Source organism: Lepidothrix coronata, unplaced genomic scaffold (assembly GCF_001604755.1).
Source record: "Lepidothrix coronata isolate B3197 unplaced genomic scaffold, Lepidothrix_coronata-1.0 Scaffold102, whole genome shotgun sequence".
NCBI lineage: Eukaryota > Metazoa > Chordata > Aves > Passeriformes > Pipridae > Lepidothrix > Lepidothrix coronata.
Window position 1 is genome coordinate 2,838,022 of NW_016690282.1, and position 14,024 is coordinate 2,852,045.

General features: G+C 42.7%; 1 protein-coding gene across 1 annotated transcript in view; it reads left to right on the forward strand.

The window, feature by feature from the left end:
- The window catches only part of SYN3 (synapsin III), a 205,202-nt gene that overhangs the window by 51,648 nt on the left and 139,530 nt on the right, over positions 1-14,024 (forward strand). Inside the window, exon 6 of the mRNA XM_017823373.1 lies at positions 12,167-12,323. Coding sequence (XP_017678862.1) covers positions 12,167-12,323 — 157 coding nt within the window. The remainder of the gene's footprint in view (positions 1-12,166; positions 12,324-14,024) is intronic.

Sequence of the window (14,024 nt, forward strand, 5' to 3'; positions counted from 1 at the left end):
GAGGTTATAGGACCTTCAAGTACCTAAAGAGGGCTACAAGAGAGTTGGAAAGGGACTTCTGACAAGGGAATGTAGTGATGGAACAAGGAGGAATGGCTTCAAATTGAATAAGGGTAGATTTAGTCTACACACTAGGAAGAAATTCTTTACTGTGAGGGTGATGAGACACTGGAACAGGTTGTCCAGAGAAGTTGTGGATGTCCCATCCTTGCAGTGTTCAAGGTCAGATTATGTGGGGCTTTGAGCAACCTGTTCTAGTGGAAGGTGTCCCCGTCCAAGCAATTCTTCTTCAATCATGCATCCAATTCACTTTCCAAAAGCATTACTCCCCTTCTTTCAGACATCAGAGTGCCTGTAATTTGCAGTTAATGTTACAGGCATTCTCACTTGTAAAGAACAGTATAAGTTGTCACATCTGTGTATGATGCCTCTGTTTGCATAGCACTGATATTATTACCTTTCAGTCTATTATTCCCAAGCCTTCATCTTTATGAATTTGTGTCAATATAAGTCACAACACTACATTTCGTCTTTGATACAATGGCTTTTCTTTGTTTGTGTTGAAATCTCATTGCTATTCCAAATTAATTTTTCTTGCCACTCCACTTCTGTTTGTATAATTCCTTTGCACTTTTTGGTGTATTCAGCATCTTGAGTTTATTATGGTTCACACATTTAATCAATCCTTTTGTCTGTTTGCTCCTAGTTCAAAATTAGAGATAGAGACACATAATACAGCATGCAGTGATGTTTTTGAAAGGGATTATTAGAACAGCTGAAAAACAGTTATTCTGAGCGTGCTGACCTAAGTTTAATTTTTCAAGATGTCATTTCCAGTCCAAACAGTGCAAAGCAAAACTTGTCACTGTCAATTAGCTATGACTGTGGTCTCCATTCGTTCTTTGGTTTAATTTCATGAGCCTCTGCTAAAAACTTTTAAAGTTGTGTCTGTTACATACATTTGCTTTCTCTTGTCCCACAAATGTCTGTTTCTGTCCCATGAACCAGCTGCTGGAGCATTCATCACACAATGTGCCGTGCTAATGCACTCCTGTGTTCACTTGCTCATGATGCTGGAAGGTTTCCCAAGAACCATTTCCTAGGTTGATCACATCTTCATTTTCCTTCCCGTGTCTTTCCTCCCAAAGACATTCGTACATCTGGCAGAAAGATCTTGGGCTATTAAACTGAAACTGAAGACAAAATTTATTTCACAAGAGTGTCTGGGCCATGGTGTTCGTTTTTCTGCTCACAGTGAATATACAAGTAGCTCAGCTAGCATTTTCGAGCGTATATTTATATATGAAATGCATCTTTTTATCAATGGCATTAGTTCAGGTTTTTTTGTTTTCATCTCTGCGTGTGTAAAGACATATTTGTGTTGTGGGAAGTGGATTTGGTAAATACATACTTAGATACAGGATTTATATGGCATATGTGTGTTACACACCATAGTCCTTACAAGCAGCAGACATTTGTTTACAGACTGTGCTGATGTGCCCTTGGCATGCCCAGTTCAACAAATTTAAGAGCTCAGGCCAGCCAACTTCCACGGCCATTCCTAAATATGACAGCATCTTGCTAACAAGCACGTTTGGGATCCCCCCCATAGGAGCCCTGCCTGCTTCACTCTCCTCTTCACAGGCAGGGCAACAGAACGTGTAAGTTTAGTGGAAAGACACTGAATGTACTACAGACCAGCAGATTTGAAATCAATTAAATAATAAATATTTTTTAAAAGAACAATTATTAATATTAATATAAAGCAACCACTGGGCCATTCTCTCCAGTTTGACGTTACATTATCTGATAAGCTATCTAACAATTTAGTAGCCTATTAAATGCTGTCATTTTGGAGCAGGACTCCTAGTTCCTTCTTTGAACTGGAAACGGTGTATTGCACATTTAAAACAAAGCTCTCTCTCTCTGCTGATCCCTTGATGCTTTCTGACACCCTGGAGTTACGGCACTCTTTTAGACCCCATGCCAACTGACTTGAATGTGCACCAGGAAAGACTTGTGGTTCTTTTACCTGGAAGATAAATCCCCTAATAAGAAGGTATAACAGTCCTTAAAGCTCTACATTTACCGCTTGCCTCAGGCAAATTTATTAAAAAAAAAAACAAACCCACAACCAAAAAACAACCCAACAAAAAAACCACAATCACTGACAATTAAAGACAGCAAGAAAGTGGAAGTGGAAGTGTACAGACCTCCTGACTACTAGCCTGTGTATCTTGAAACAAGTAGCAATAAATAAGTTACCAAACAACATAACTGAAGCCAGGCATTACTTTGGTTGCCTGATTTTTAAAACAAGTGTGGCTCCAAGAATTTAGTTTTACAGTAACAACATTCTGAGTCTCCAGCTCCTTTTTTTTTAGCTTCTAAATTCTGCACATCTGGAGGGGGGGGGAGATTTGAAATAGTATCAGCAAAATGTGCTACTGTAGACAAAGGCTATCATCTAACAAACCTAAAAAACTGCGTGTGTGGTTTCTGTTCTGAGTTCCACCATGTTATGCAAAGGCTCTATCAGCCTATTCAGCACATTTTCTTCAGAGTTAGAAGACAAAGAGCTGGCCATGTAGTACCTACTACAGTCTTTAGCAAGCACTTTCCTGTTTCAGTGCCCTGTAACACGTGCCCGGACTGAGGGCACTGTGGTGGGATGAGCTGGGCACCAGGAGCAGTGTTAGGCTCAGCCAGGACATTGCTCCTTATTACCCCAGCATTTATTCGGGTAAAATTGGCAGCAGACCCTTCCCCAGCGAAAAATTGAATGTGGGAAGCAGGAGGTGGTGCTTATTCATCCCAAAGGATCCCTCACCCACTTAAACATAGCAACTCTTTCAGTGGAGAAATGGAGTCATTTCTGGGTGCAATGGCTGGACTACTAAAGAACGCGAAAAAAACAAATGCCTGCTTTTAAAACCCTAATTTAATCTTTCAAGCTTTTGAGCTGTGTCACCTCTACTGGCATTAGATGTAAGGAATGGGATTTGAAGACTCATTTCTCTGAAGGGTCCTTCATATCAATATTTTCTCAGCCTAAAGAGGCTGTCAGTGCTGGCTCTGTACCCACTCTGAGGTGCATTTATGCTTTCAGGATATTTTAAAAGTGTCTTAGTATATAAATGAGAATTTGAGCTCTCTCTGCTTTGGACAACAACACTTAGACTCCCAAACTATGATCTTAGGTTCTGTATTAATGATTAAATGCAGTCACATGTTTGAATTTTGGGCTTTACAGTCCTTCAGCTATTAATTCCAGTAGACATGGCAATAAGACAGGGATATGTTGAAAATCTGGACAACTTTCTTACCTGGGGAATACTAATATCTTTGGGAGCATTTCAAACTTTTAAGGATATAAATTAATCACGCACCAGACTGCTCTCATCTCCTGTCTCCCTGTAGAGCTGCCTCTTTTGCTATTGGGGCTGATCATCCAGGGGAGAAAACACACTTTCATGTCTGCATGGGACCTACCACAGTGGTGGCCATACCACTCACAGTGTGGTATGCAGCCTCACTGCAACATCACGATACAGACAACAGCTGACAGACTAGGATCTGAAATGGGGAGGAACCTGAGTGGAGAAATGACGCTGGCAAAAGGAAAGGCATGTCCAAAACAGCAGCAAAGGAGCGCTGAGGACAAAGTCTTGCTCTGGGGAAGTCCCTCTGTCACAGAGTGATGTTTAGTCCTACAGGCCTTACCTGAATTTGGCCCGTGTGTGTAATGTGTATGTCTCACCCTGCTTGCCCTGAGTGATATGCCCTTGCAACTCACAGCTGTGGTGGGGTCAGTGAATTCTCCAGTTCGCCCATACAAGCCCATTCATTCCTGTAGTTAACACTGACTTTCCCGCTGGTTCCAGCTGATTCAGTGCTTTACGATGCTCTGTGCGCTGATAACAGGGCAGTAGCCTGCTGAATAACCACCCCAAAAATCCCTGAAAGTGCTTTTTTTCCCCAAGCATATTTTTATACTGCAAGCTGCCATACAACCTCAGCATGAGGAAGCAAATCCTCTTCCGTGGGAGAAGGGAGAAGAAACTGGCCAGCCCACAGGTGTTTTCCTGCTATTCCTGCAGACCCCAGGAGATGAATACTCTGGCTAAAAAGGATTTGTCTGCCCTAGGATGAAAGACTGTTTAAAGTCCAGTGAGGACACTGTCCACTGCCCACTGCACCTTTTCCCATCCCAGTAGGCTCACTCACTCACAGGTCCATTAACAAGCAGCTCCCTGAAAAGGGCAGGTAGGTTTTCTAACCTAGAGAGGCCATGCTTTCTCATCACACAGTAGTGGCACATTCCTAGAAGGATGTTTTCTTGTCTCTCAAGGACTATTCATTCACAAGAGTTGGTGGTTTCTTGCAGTTCTTCTACAGAGAGAACATCCAGGAAAGGCACTGGAGTAGCTGCTGTCCCTGGACACTGATATAAGAAGTATTGATAGGTAACTTTCCAGCTTCTCAAGTTCCAGGAAGCTTGTGCTGAAGAGGAACTCCAAGCTCTGTCTAGTCCCTGTCTTTTTTAATTTAACTCTTGACCTAACTAGGCTCTTTTTTAGAATGCCTTTTCCAATTTTATTATTTTTTTATTAATTCCAGAGCAAATTTCTACAATTTTCTGTGAAGTTGCTGATGGGAGAAAGAAATGGCAGAAACTGATTGGGAGAGTCTAGGTTTCTAGAAGCCAGATGGAAAAATATGTCGAACTCATGGTTCTCCCAAGTTTCACAGGAAGTGCCACGTGGTAGAGAAAAATACGTGCCATGTATTCAACACTGAGAAACACTTGGGCAGTATTTTTTGTACTAATGGCATGGCAATCTGTAAATGTAATGGAGAAGTGTGTGTAACAGCCTGTAAGCTTTTGAAATTTCAGATTAGGCAAAAGACCAATATGCCAAATGACCACTTCCCTCACCAAAATACCCTGCAGAGTCAATGAGCTGGGGCGAGGTGTCTAACAGGGTAAACCCTGGCAAGCTGCAGTTACATATGAAGAAATTTAACATCTCCAGTAAACATTTATAAACTGAGATATTATTCCCACATGGGGGATGATCTAACTTTGTTTTTTTAACTAATATCTCCCCTCTCTTCACCTATCTGTCCCTGTGGCTCATATTTTTTTGAGCAGGAACTACAAAAGAGTTGGGGTGTGACTATTTATGTATTTATTCTCAGTTACTTCCACCTCAGCTCCTGCTGCTAAACAGCTGCTTGGAGGCCTGCTTCTCCCTTTGGGGTTTCCTGATCTCCCAGATGAATAATGTCCCCCTTCACCTCCCCAGCAGCTGGCGTCCAGCCGACGTGCGGGCAGGATGCTGACAGTTATGGGGAAAACATTTGGCGTGCAGGCAGCTGCCAGAAAGCAAAAGTCACTCTGAGCAGACCAGGGTGGGGAGCATCTCACAGACTAAACTTCTCCCTTAACCTTTTTGCATTTACAGTAATTCATTCCAATAAGGAATGTGCTGCCAGGGTCTAGAGCACTCACTAATTAATTAATCCTGGACTGAATGCAAGAATGATTAAAGACTGTTGTAGATTGTTCCAGTCTTGATCAACTCTTTTTTTCCAACTATGCTGTAGTTTGCCACCTTTCCACATGGCTTTTTATTAAGGCTTCTTCCAGGGAATGGCAAACAGAGAAGCGAAGGGACAATTCCTGCTGCGCCTGCACTGTACTGATCAAGATGGATCTTTGTTAATGACATTATATTGGGGCAGAGTGGAGCCTCAACAAACAAGTTGCGGGAGGTGGACAATGACAGATGTGTCAGAGGGTAGAGCTGCTATTCAGAGGGACCTCAGTAACTGGGGAAATGAGCCAACAGGAACCTCATGATGTTCAGTAAGGACAATTGCAAAGTCTTGAGGGGAGGAAGAAATAACCCCAGTACTGGTGGGGAATAACAGAAGAGAAAACAGCTCTGCACAAAAGGACATGGAAGATCCTGTGTGCTCATGCAGGGAGGAAATCCTATGGCTCACTGGGTGGCATTAGCAAGCATGTAGCTAATGAGATACTGTTCACATCTGGAGTACTGTGTCCAGCTCTGAGCTCACTAGTACAAGAAAGGCATTGACAGACTGGACTGAGTTGTGTGAAAGGCCTCCAAGCTCCTTGGACTGGACTAAAGACACCCAAGGAGAGACTGAGGTGGCTTTGTTCAGTCTGTAAGAGAAGGCTGAGAGGGATCCACCTATAGCCATCAGGCAATTAAAGGGTGGTGCAGAGGCAATGAAGCCAGACTCTTGTTGAAGGTGTGCAGTGAGAGGACAAAAAAAAACCCAGACTCAAGTTGCAGCAAGTGAAATTCTAATAAGATACCATTTTGTAAAAAAATTCCACAGAGAGAGTGGTCAAATACTGGAACAAAGCCCAGAGAGGCTTTGTCCTTGGGAATATTCAGTCTTGGGCTGGACAAGACCATGATCATCCCAATGTCAATTTAAAGTTAGCCCTGCGATGAGCGTGGTGTTGGGACAGATTTCCAAAGATCCCCTCCAACTTAAATTATTCTATGACTTTGTTCTGTGATATCAGAAAGTATTTGGATCGCCTTCTGTAAAAGCTTTGGGTCACAGAAATTTTGAAGGAAAGTTGCCATTGGCAGGTATGGTTCTTACTACATTCAGGCATTGTCCAAGTCCACATGCTTTTCCTTGTAAATGTTGATCAGTTTAGAAGTAAAATATATTGCAGACTTTTTAGACTGCCACAGGACAGTTCAGAGAGTATGTGACATGATTTCGTGGTTAGTTGAGCATTGATCTGTGGCTGAGAAGCAAATCAGAGCATCTTCCAGGTTGTCCCTGTCTGCATATAGTGGTATTGGTCCTACTGCAACTGTGATTCCTGGTTCCTGCTGCATTTGCTAAACTGATCTCTTACACACACCATGTTTTTTCCCCAACCATTATCTATTACAATGTCCTGAAAGACATCCTGTTTCTCTCCTCCAACCTGGTAAAGAGAGATCATTCTTTATGTGGTTTTTTTGTTTCTGTAAAGCAAGTTCCATTTCACCTTTTTCATATAAGTAATCACATTCATTCCTTCTTCAAATAACTTCATCAGGTTTTGTTTCTTTCTGTGGAAAATATGACATGAGGTTTTGACTGAAGTGACTTTTTGTTCTTAGGTAATTTCCCGCTTTACTACAACATCCAAGATAATGTTAGATCTAACATCATGATAAGGGAAAATGTCATAGATTTCATATTAATTTTCAGTAATGTGATAACAATACTTTTAACACCCAATTAAAGCACAAAAAGAACTTGTTCCTATTTGTAAGTGCCATTCTCTATTACCTATCAGACACCTGAGGCACTGCACAGTTCGAGGGATTATTGTGCTTCTCATGTAGTTGTAGCCACTTATGGCTTGGAATTGTGCCTCAGAAGCTTCCCTGAAGGCTCCGTTAATTGCCAATAATGCAAAGATTGTTGTATCATATTGCTTAATTATGTACTTTTCTTCCTCTCTGTGTCATGCCAACCAGATAGAAAAGGATTTGGAACGGAACTTAGCCAAAATGTGTTGATCACTGGGAAGTGTCTGAAAGCTGAATTAAGCCTCTTGCATAATGGAGGGTAGATAGAACCTGAGTAAGGATGTGTGTCTTCAATGTCCTGGGAAGATATTTTTGTACTTATTTGAAGGACAAGATGTCTTGTAAGACTGGCAGTCTTTAAGAAAGAAAGCAGGAGAGTCCCTCCTTTTCCCACAGCACTGGCAAAAAGCTCTCTAAACCCATCACAGTGCTAAAGCATAAAGCAAGTCTACTCTTTGGCTACAAGTGATTATTCACAGTGGAGGGGTCATTAAAAGGTATTTTGGCAATAAAAGAATCATAGAATTCTTAAGGTTGGAAAAGACCTCTAAGACCATTGAGTCCCACTGTTAACCCAACACTGCCATGTTCACCACTAAACCATCCCCCTAAGTGCCACATCCATGCACATTTTGAACGCTTCAAGGGAAGGTGACTCAACCACTTCCCTGGCAGCCTGTTCCAATGCTTGACAACTCATTCCATGAAGAAATTTTTTCTAATATCCACTAAGCCTCCCCTGGCACAACTTGAGGCCATTTCCTCTTGTTCTATCACTTGTTATCTGTGGAAGAGACCAACCCCCACCTCAGTACAACCTTCAGTGGCTTTGTTCTCCTCTCTGGACACACTCCAGCACCTCAATGTCTTTCTTTTAGTGAGGGCCCAAAGACTAAACACAGTGTCTGAGGTGTAGCCCCAGCAGTGCTGAGTACAGGGGGATGACCTAGTGTGCTGATCACACTAGTTCTGATACAAATAATCTATTATTGTGTGTTCCTTCTTCATGGTCGTGAATCTATTTGCATTTCAGTGAGGAAAGCTGAAGGACCAAGAAGCAAGCCAGACTTATGGTTATACACAGAAAAAAGAAATAGGAGATCTCTTTAAGGCATGAAACCTCCCAGCAGGATTTGCTGTCATCATCTTCTCTACCACAAAGCAGGCCAGGGCTCTGCTTTCTGCACAGAAATGTTATTGATGATCTTTTCAGAGCTAATCCTCTTCTCATAATGAGAGAAGTTAGACACATGGTCACCAGAACAGCTACTACTGCTTCTGAGATGTTTGACTTCCATATTTAACATCAGAATCCCTTAAATTGTTTTATATTTCCCCATTTCTGACAAAACTATTTCCAAGACAGCTAATGCTGTCACAGATTTAAGGGTAGATGCATCCAACCTAGGAAATTATATTCTACAGTTGGATCTCTTCCTATTAGACATTTTGGGTCCAGGCTTTATAATTTGGTTTCTCTCTGAAAATATAGTTTTACCACTAAGAAAGAAAAAAGACTGCTAAAAGACATTGGAACAAGTTGAAAAAGAGTTAGTTAAATGCAGATAAGCATCCTGCACTGCAGTATCCAATCCAGGCTCAGGACTGGCAGCACTAGCAGCTTCCCAGCCAGACACTAGGCTGGATTGTGGCTGGAGCTTTCTCCCAGGAGTATCATCCATCTGGCGGCTATGCTCAGGAAGATTCAAGACTTCAGGCAGGTTCTACACAGCCCAGGAACAGCACTGCACCAACATGCAGAGCACAGATTACTAGTGATATGTTTTAAACCTGTGGTTTACTTTTAGTTCTATTTACCTATCCCATCTGCCTGCCCACTAGATGTTTGAATGGAGTCTCATGTATTCCTTTTCTGACCAAACCAATTCCCATGATATGTCTTTAGTAAGGAATAGGTGCAGTTTTATTCAAGACCACTCATGGTCATCTGAACATCGGTTTGAAGGTTTAGATGGAGTGAGGGAAGACATGGAGGCAGTGGAGAGCAAAGTTACCTGCTCCTGCCATAGTTCCCCTAGTCCTACTAGACAGGTGCTTAGAGACCTCAGCACAGTAGGTGCTACTGAGTTTGGCTCATCCAAAGGTTTTAGCAATGATGTTTCAAATGTGTGATTTCTGCCTAACCCATCTGTCTGCCAGGGATTTCAGCTTTCTGACATGGGAGATGTTATTGGCTTGAACCAGCAAAGAAAACATCTATGCTACTAGCTGTTCCAAATCCAAGGCTTGCTCTGTTAGCTTAAGCTTTACACTTGGAGAATGAGCAGTAGCTTGCAAAAGTAATCTTCTACCAAAAAAACAAGAATCCTCATGTGAAGCAAATAAGCTCTTTTCTCACCAGATCACTGGTATCTCTAGTTAATCAGTTTTCATGCCACCACTCCTACCATGACTATTCATTTCCCTTTTACTGCCTGCTATCCTTCCTAGCCCCTCACCTCTCATTTTGCCACCGATTTCTGTTTCTGCGTTACAGGATCTGGGGCTCTCCAGCTGATGTTTATTCGTAGTCAGCCCCAGGTCTGGCACTCCACTGCCTTGTTCTCACTATCCATGGGAATATTCACAGCTCAAAACAGGAATTCAGTGTCCACTTTCACTTTAGAGAATCACTCTTCATCTGCTGCACGAGAGAGTGCCCTGTCTTCCTACAGGACACAGAGTTTGAGAATAGGCTTTTCCATGTTAGTTCTCTATTCTTATGTCCATCTTCTAAGTGGAGAAATTCTTCCTTTGCCAGGACCTGAAAAGACGAGAGCTTTTTTCCCTGTGTTTTTTGCTGGCAGAAATAAAGGCACTGAAGGCAGTTACCCAGCCACTGTGTGTCTTCCCCACAAAGCTGGCCATGCTCATTGCATCCTTCCTCCCCACCACAGCACCACATCCCCATCCAGGGTGTTGGACAGGAGGTTCAGGGGCAAGTAGTGCTGCTTCCTCTGAGGAGGCCAGACCAATGGTCTGAAGCACTCCTGTGAAAACTCAGTACATGCTGTTCCACAAGTCAAGTCTGGGGAAAGACTTGACCTATAACAGGGACTGTTTTTTCCTCATACACTCAGAAAGCTGGATGAGGAAAGACGAGCTCCCAGTCCTCCAGGTACCACAACTGCTCAGTAACTCAGCACAGATATTGAACCATGATTATAAGAAGCTGGTTAATCCTTCCTGAGGACCCTTGCCTGCCTCCAGGATACTTTCTACACAGCAAGTCCAGCAGAATGGAGCAGCTCAAGCTTTCCAAAATTTGTATTCTCTTGCTGTTTCTCAGCAGGGGATCACCGCTTCCCTCATCCCCATTGACACCAGGGAGGTCCATAAATCAGCTGCACAGCGATAGCACAGGCCTCCTGATGCTCATTATTCATCTCACTGCTGGAGGAAAGCACCACCTTTGGTGCCAAGTACATTAGGGAACATGCTCGCGCTTAAAAAAACTCCACGGGAGGGAATCACAACATTTCCAAAGCTTGGCCTCTTGCATCACAAAAGCTGAGCATGCTCTTCACCATGTCTCGGGTGGGCAATAACAAAAGTCCAAGGTCAACAAACAAAATGAACAGCTTTGAAACAACAAAGCTGTGCTGGGGCTTGTGTACAGTGTTTGTTGCCACAATCTGGCCCAGAATCACCATCTCGGATTTCCCTGCCTGAATGATGGAAATATAAATAGGGGCTATAAATCCAAAGTATTTCCAGCTCATACATCCAAAGGATAGAAATTATAGTCTCTTAGCAAGGAAAATGTTCAAGGACAGTGAGGTAATGGAACCTGGTTACAGAACTCATTTCTCTGAAAATCTTTAATACAACATGGAAATTTTTCTGATGTCCTTGACGCAACCTCTGTTAATGTATAAAATAATCCCATTTCAGTGGAAAAGCCCCTTCCATGCCTTTGAGAATGAACTGCTGAGCACCATTTTGGGAACAGCTTCTTTCCAGGGACTATTTCCAGAGATTTTTGAATGGCTCCAAAGACACAGCGTCAGCAAGGAATCAAATCTGCCTGCTTGAAAGATAATCTGTTGCCTGTTGGCTTACCTAGAAAGGGCCTCACTTTTCTGTGCATTTGCTGAGAGCTGCTGCTGTTGAACCATAGGAGTCCCAGCTCTAATCTTGCTAAATAATATTCTGGAAGTCCCTGCCATGAGTCACAGCACTGTATGAGGGGCTCTGCTCATTTGATTAATTATATTACCATGCCTGCCCTTTGCTTGTTGACTCATATCCATAAGAGCTTGAGATGTGCTGCGTACGTACTAAACTGATTAAAGGGGGAATGTATGTCAATGATGGTACGATAGCTTTTTGAAATCCCTTATGATCTTCCCACCCGCTGGGCATTGCTTCAATATTGAGTTCAATCATCAGGAAACAAACTTGCTCTCTCATCTGCTTTGCACATTGCAATGAGCTTGCCAACTATGGCCAAGCTTTTAGAAAGAAAAGAGAATCCCCCCATCAGTGAATTTATGACCCTTGGCTCCAGTTGGGGCTCATTCCTATGCATGTCTGAGTGACAAGAAAACTGCAGAAAATCTGTTTGGCATGTTTCTATGCTCTCACACTTGCAGCTATGTTGGATTTTTCTTTTTTTTAATGGCTAGGAGTTTGGTTCGATTTTGTTTGTTACCCTCGAACACAAGCAACCCATGAGGAGAGGCCCAGAGAAAAACAACATGTGTTAGTGAAAAGAAAGGGGAAGGATCGAAAAGAAACAAGGAGAGGCTGGAAGTGTTGCTGAGCATTTCAAAGTAAAACATCACTCCCCTCATTTCTTCCAGGTCCTTCAAGCCGGACTTCGTCCTGATTCGGCAGCATGCCTACAGCATGGCACTGGGAGAAGACTTCCGCAGCCTCATCATCGGCCTCCAGTATGGTGGCATCCACACAGTCAACTCCCTCTACTCCATCTACAACTTCTGCAGCAAGCCCTGGGTGGTAAGTGATGATCCAGCTCTACTGCATGTCAACACTGCAAAGAAGATATCCTGTGTCGATAAAGCACCAAACTCAGCTGCGTCTCTTTCATAGGAATTTGTCTCTTTAGCTTAAAACCACCATCTAAACAACCTTAGGAGTCCAGCTGGGAATTCTTGGGGAAAAAAAACTACTAGCATTACTTCTTTATCAGCCTCTAATTGTATCAAGGTGTTATTTCTTCACCCTAAGACATTTCACTTGTCCCAACTCTAAAGGGTCACAAACAGCTAACAGTACAGCAACACCTAGATGTCTTGTAAGACAGAGTAGATTAATACATTAATAATATCAGATCAATAACAACATATTCTTGTCCTGACTTAGAAAAAAGATAAAGCTACCTTAAAAAAAATTTATCATTTACTGTTTTAGAAGGCATCTGAACTACACTATTTCTAGCATCTTTTGTTAGATGCATACTTGTGGTGCCCAGGTGCCCCAGCCTTAGACCATGCACTCCTTGCAGGAGTTCACCTTGCACTTGTCTTCTCTTCCTGCTTTTTCTGGGTGGTGTTTTATTGTGAGGAAATTAGCTGAAAATAAAGACAAGAAAGTTAGAGAGGCTAATCTTTCAACTAGGTCTAAGAAAGAAAAGGGAATATAGAATAACAAAGACCTGAGAAAGAGGCAGAAGGAAGGGGAAAACATGTTGGCTTGGGCTTGCATTGTCATGTTAGTAGCAGAGAGGCTACAGGGGTGGCTTCTGTGAGAAGCTTCTGGAAGCTTCTGCCATGTCTGACAGAGCCAATGTCAGCCAGCTCCAAGATGGACCAAGGCTGAGTCTATCAGCAACCTTGGGAGCACCTCTGGGAGAACAGAGTTAAAGGGGAAAAAATCTGCTGCAGAAAGAGCAGCAGAGAGAGGAGTAAAAATATGTGAAAGAAATGACTCTGCAGACAGAAAGGTCAGTGCAGAAGGATGGTGAGGAGGTGCTCCAGGTGCCAGACCAGAGGTTCCTCTGCAGCCCATGGTAAAGACCATGGCGAAGCAGCTGCCCCCCTGCAGCCCATGGAGGTCCATGGTGGAGCAGATACTCACCTACAGACCATGAAAGACCCCATACTGGAGCAGGTGGATGTCTGAAGGAGGATGCATCCTAGGTTTGAAGCAGGGAACTACAGCTGTATGGATGTGAGAAGGAGATGGGACTTTCCACTATGCCCCCATGGAAAACTTTTAGATGCATTTTCAGGAATTCTCTTATTGCATAAATTTAACTTGGGGTGAGATGGAATGTTTATAGGAAGTCATAACTATCATCCTCATCACCTAATTAAGTGTTTTGTTATTGTTGTTTTTTCCTCGGAATAAATATCCTGTTAGTCTTCAGTGTGTTCACTGGTAGCCCAAACCCAGGTGAGGTCTGTAATGACTCAGAATTTTATTTCCATGACTGAGCAGTGTTGGATTTAACTAATTTCTTACTAAAATGATACCAGTGTAATGGACAGAGTCTTCTCAGTTTTCATCCCTTTTATAACATTTGTGGGGTTTGTTGAGACCAAAAGCAAGATCCTGTCTTTTCCAAAGATGTTCCAGTGAAGTAATAAGAGTAGTGAGAGCAATCTCACTTTGCCATCACCGTATAGGTGGATTATACACACTTGACCTCAGTTCCCATTTGAATGATAAGGGTTGCTGGGAGCGGAAAGAGGAGGA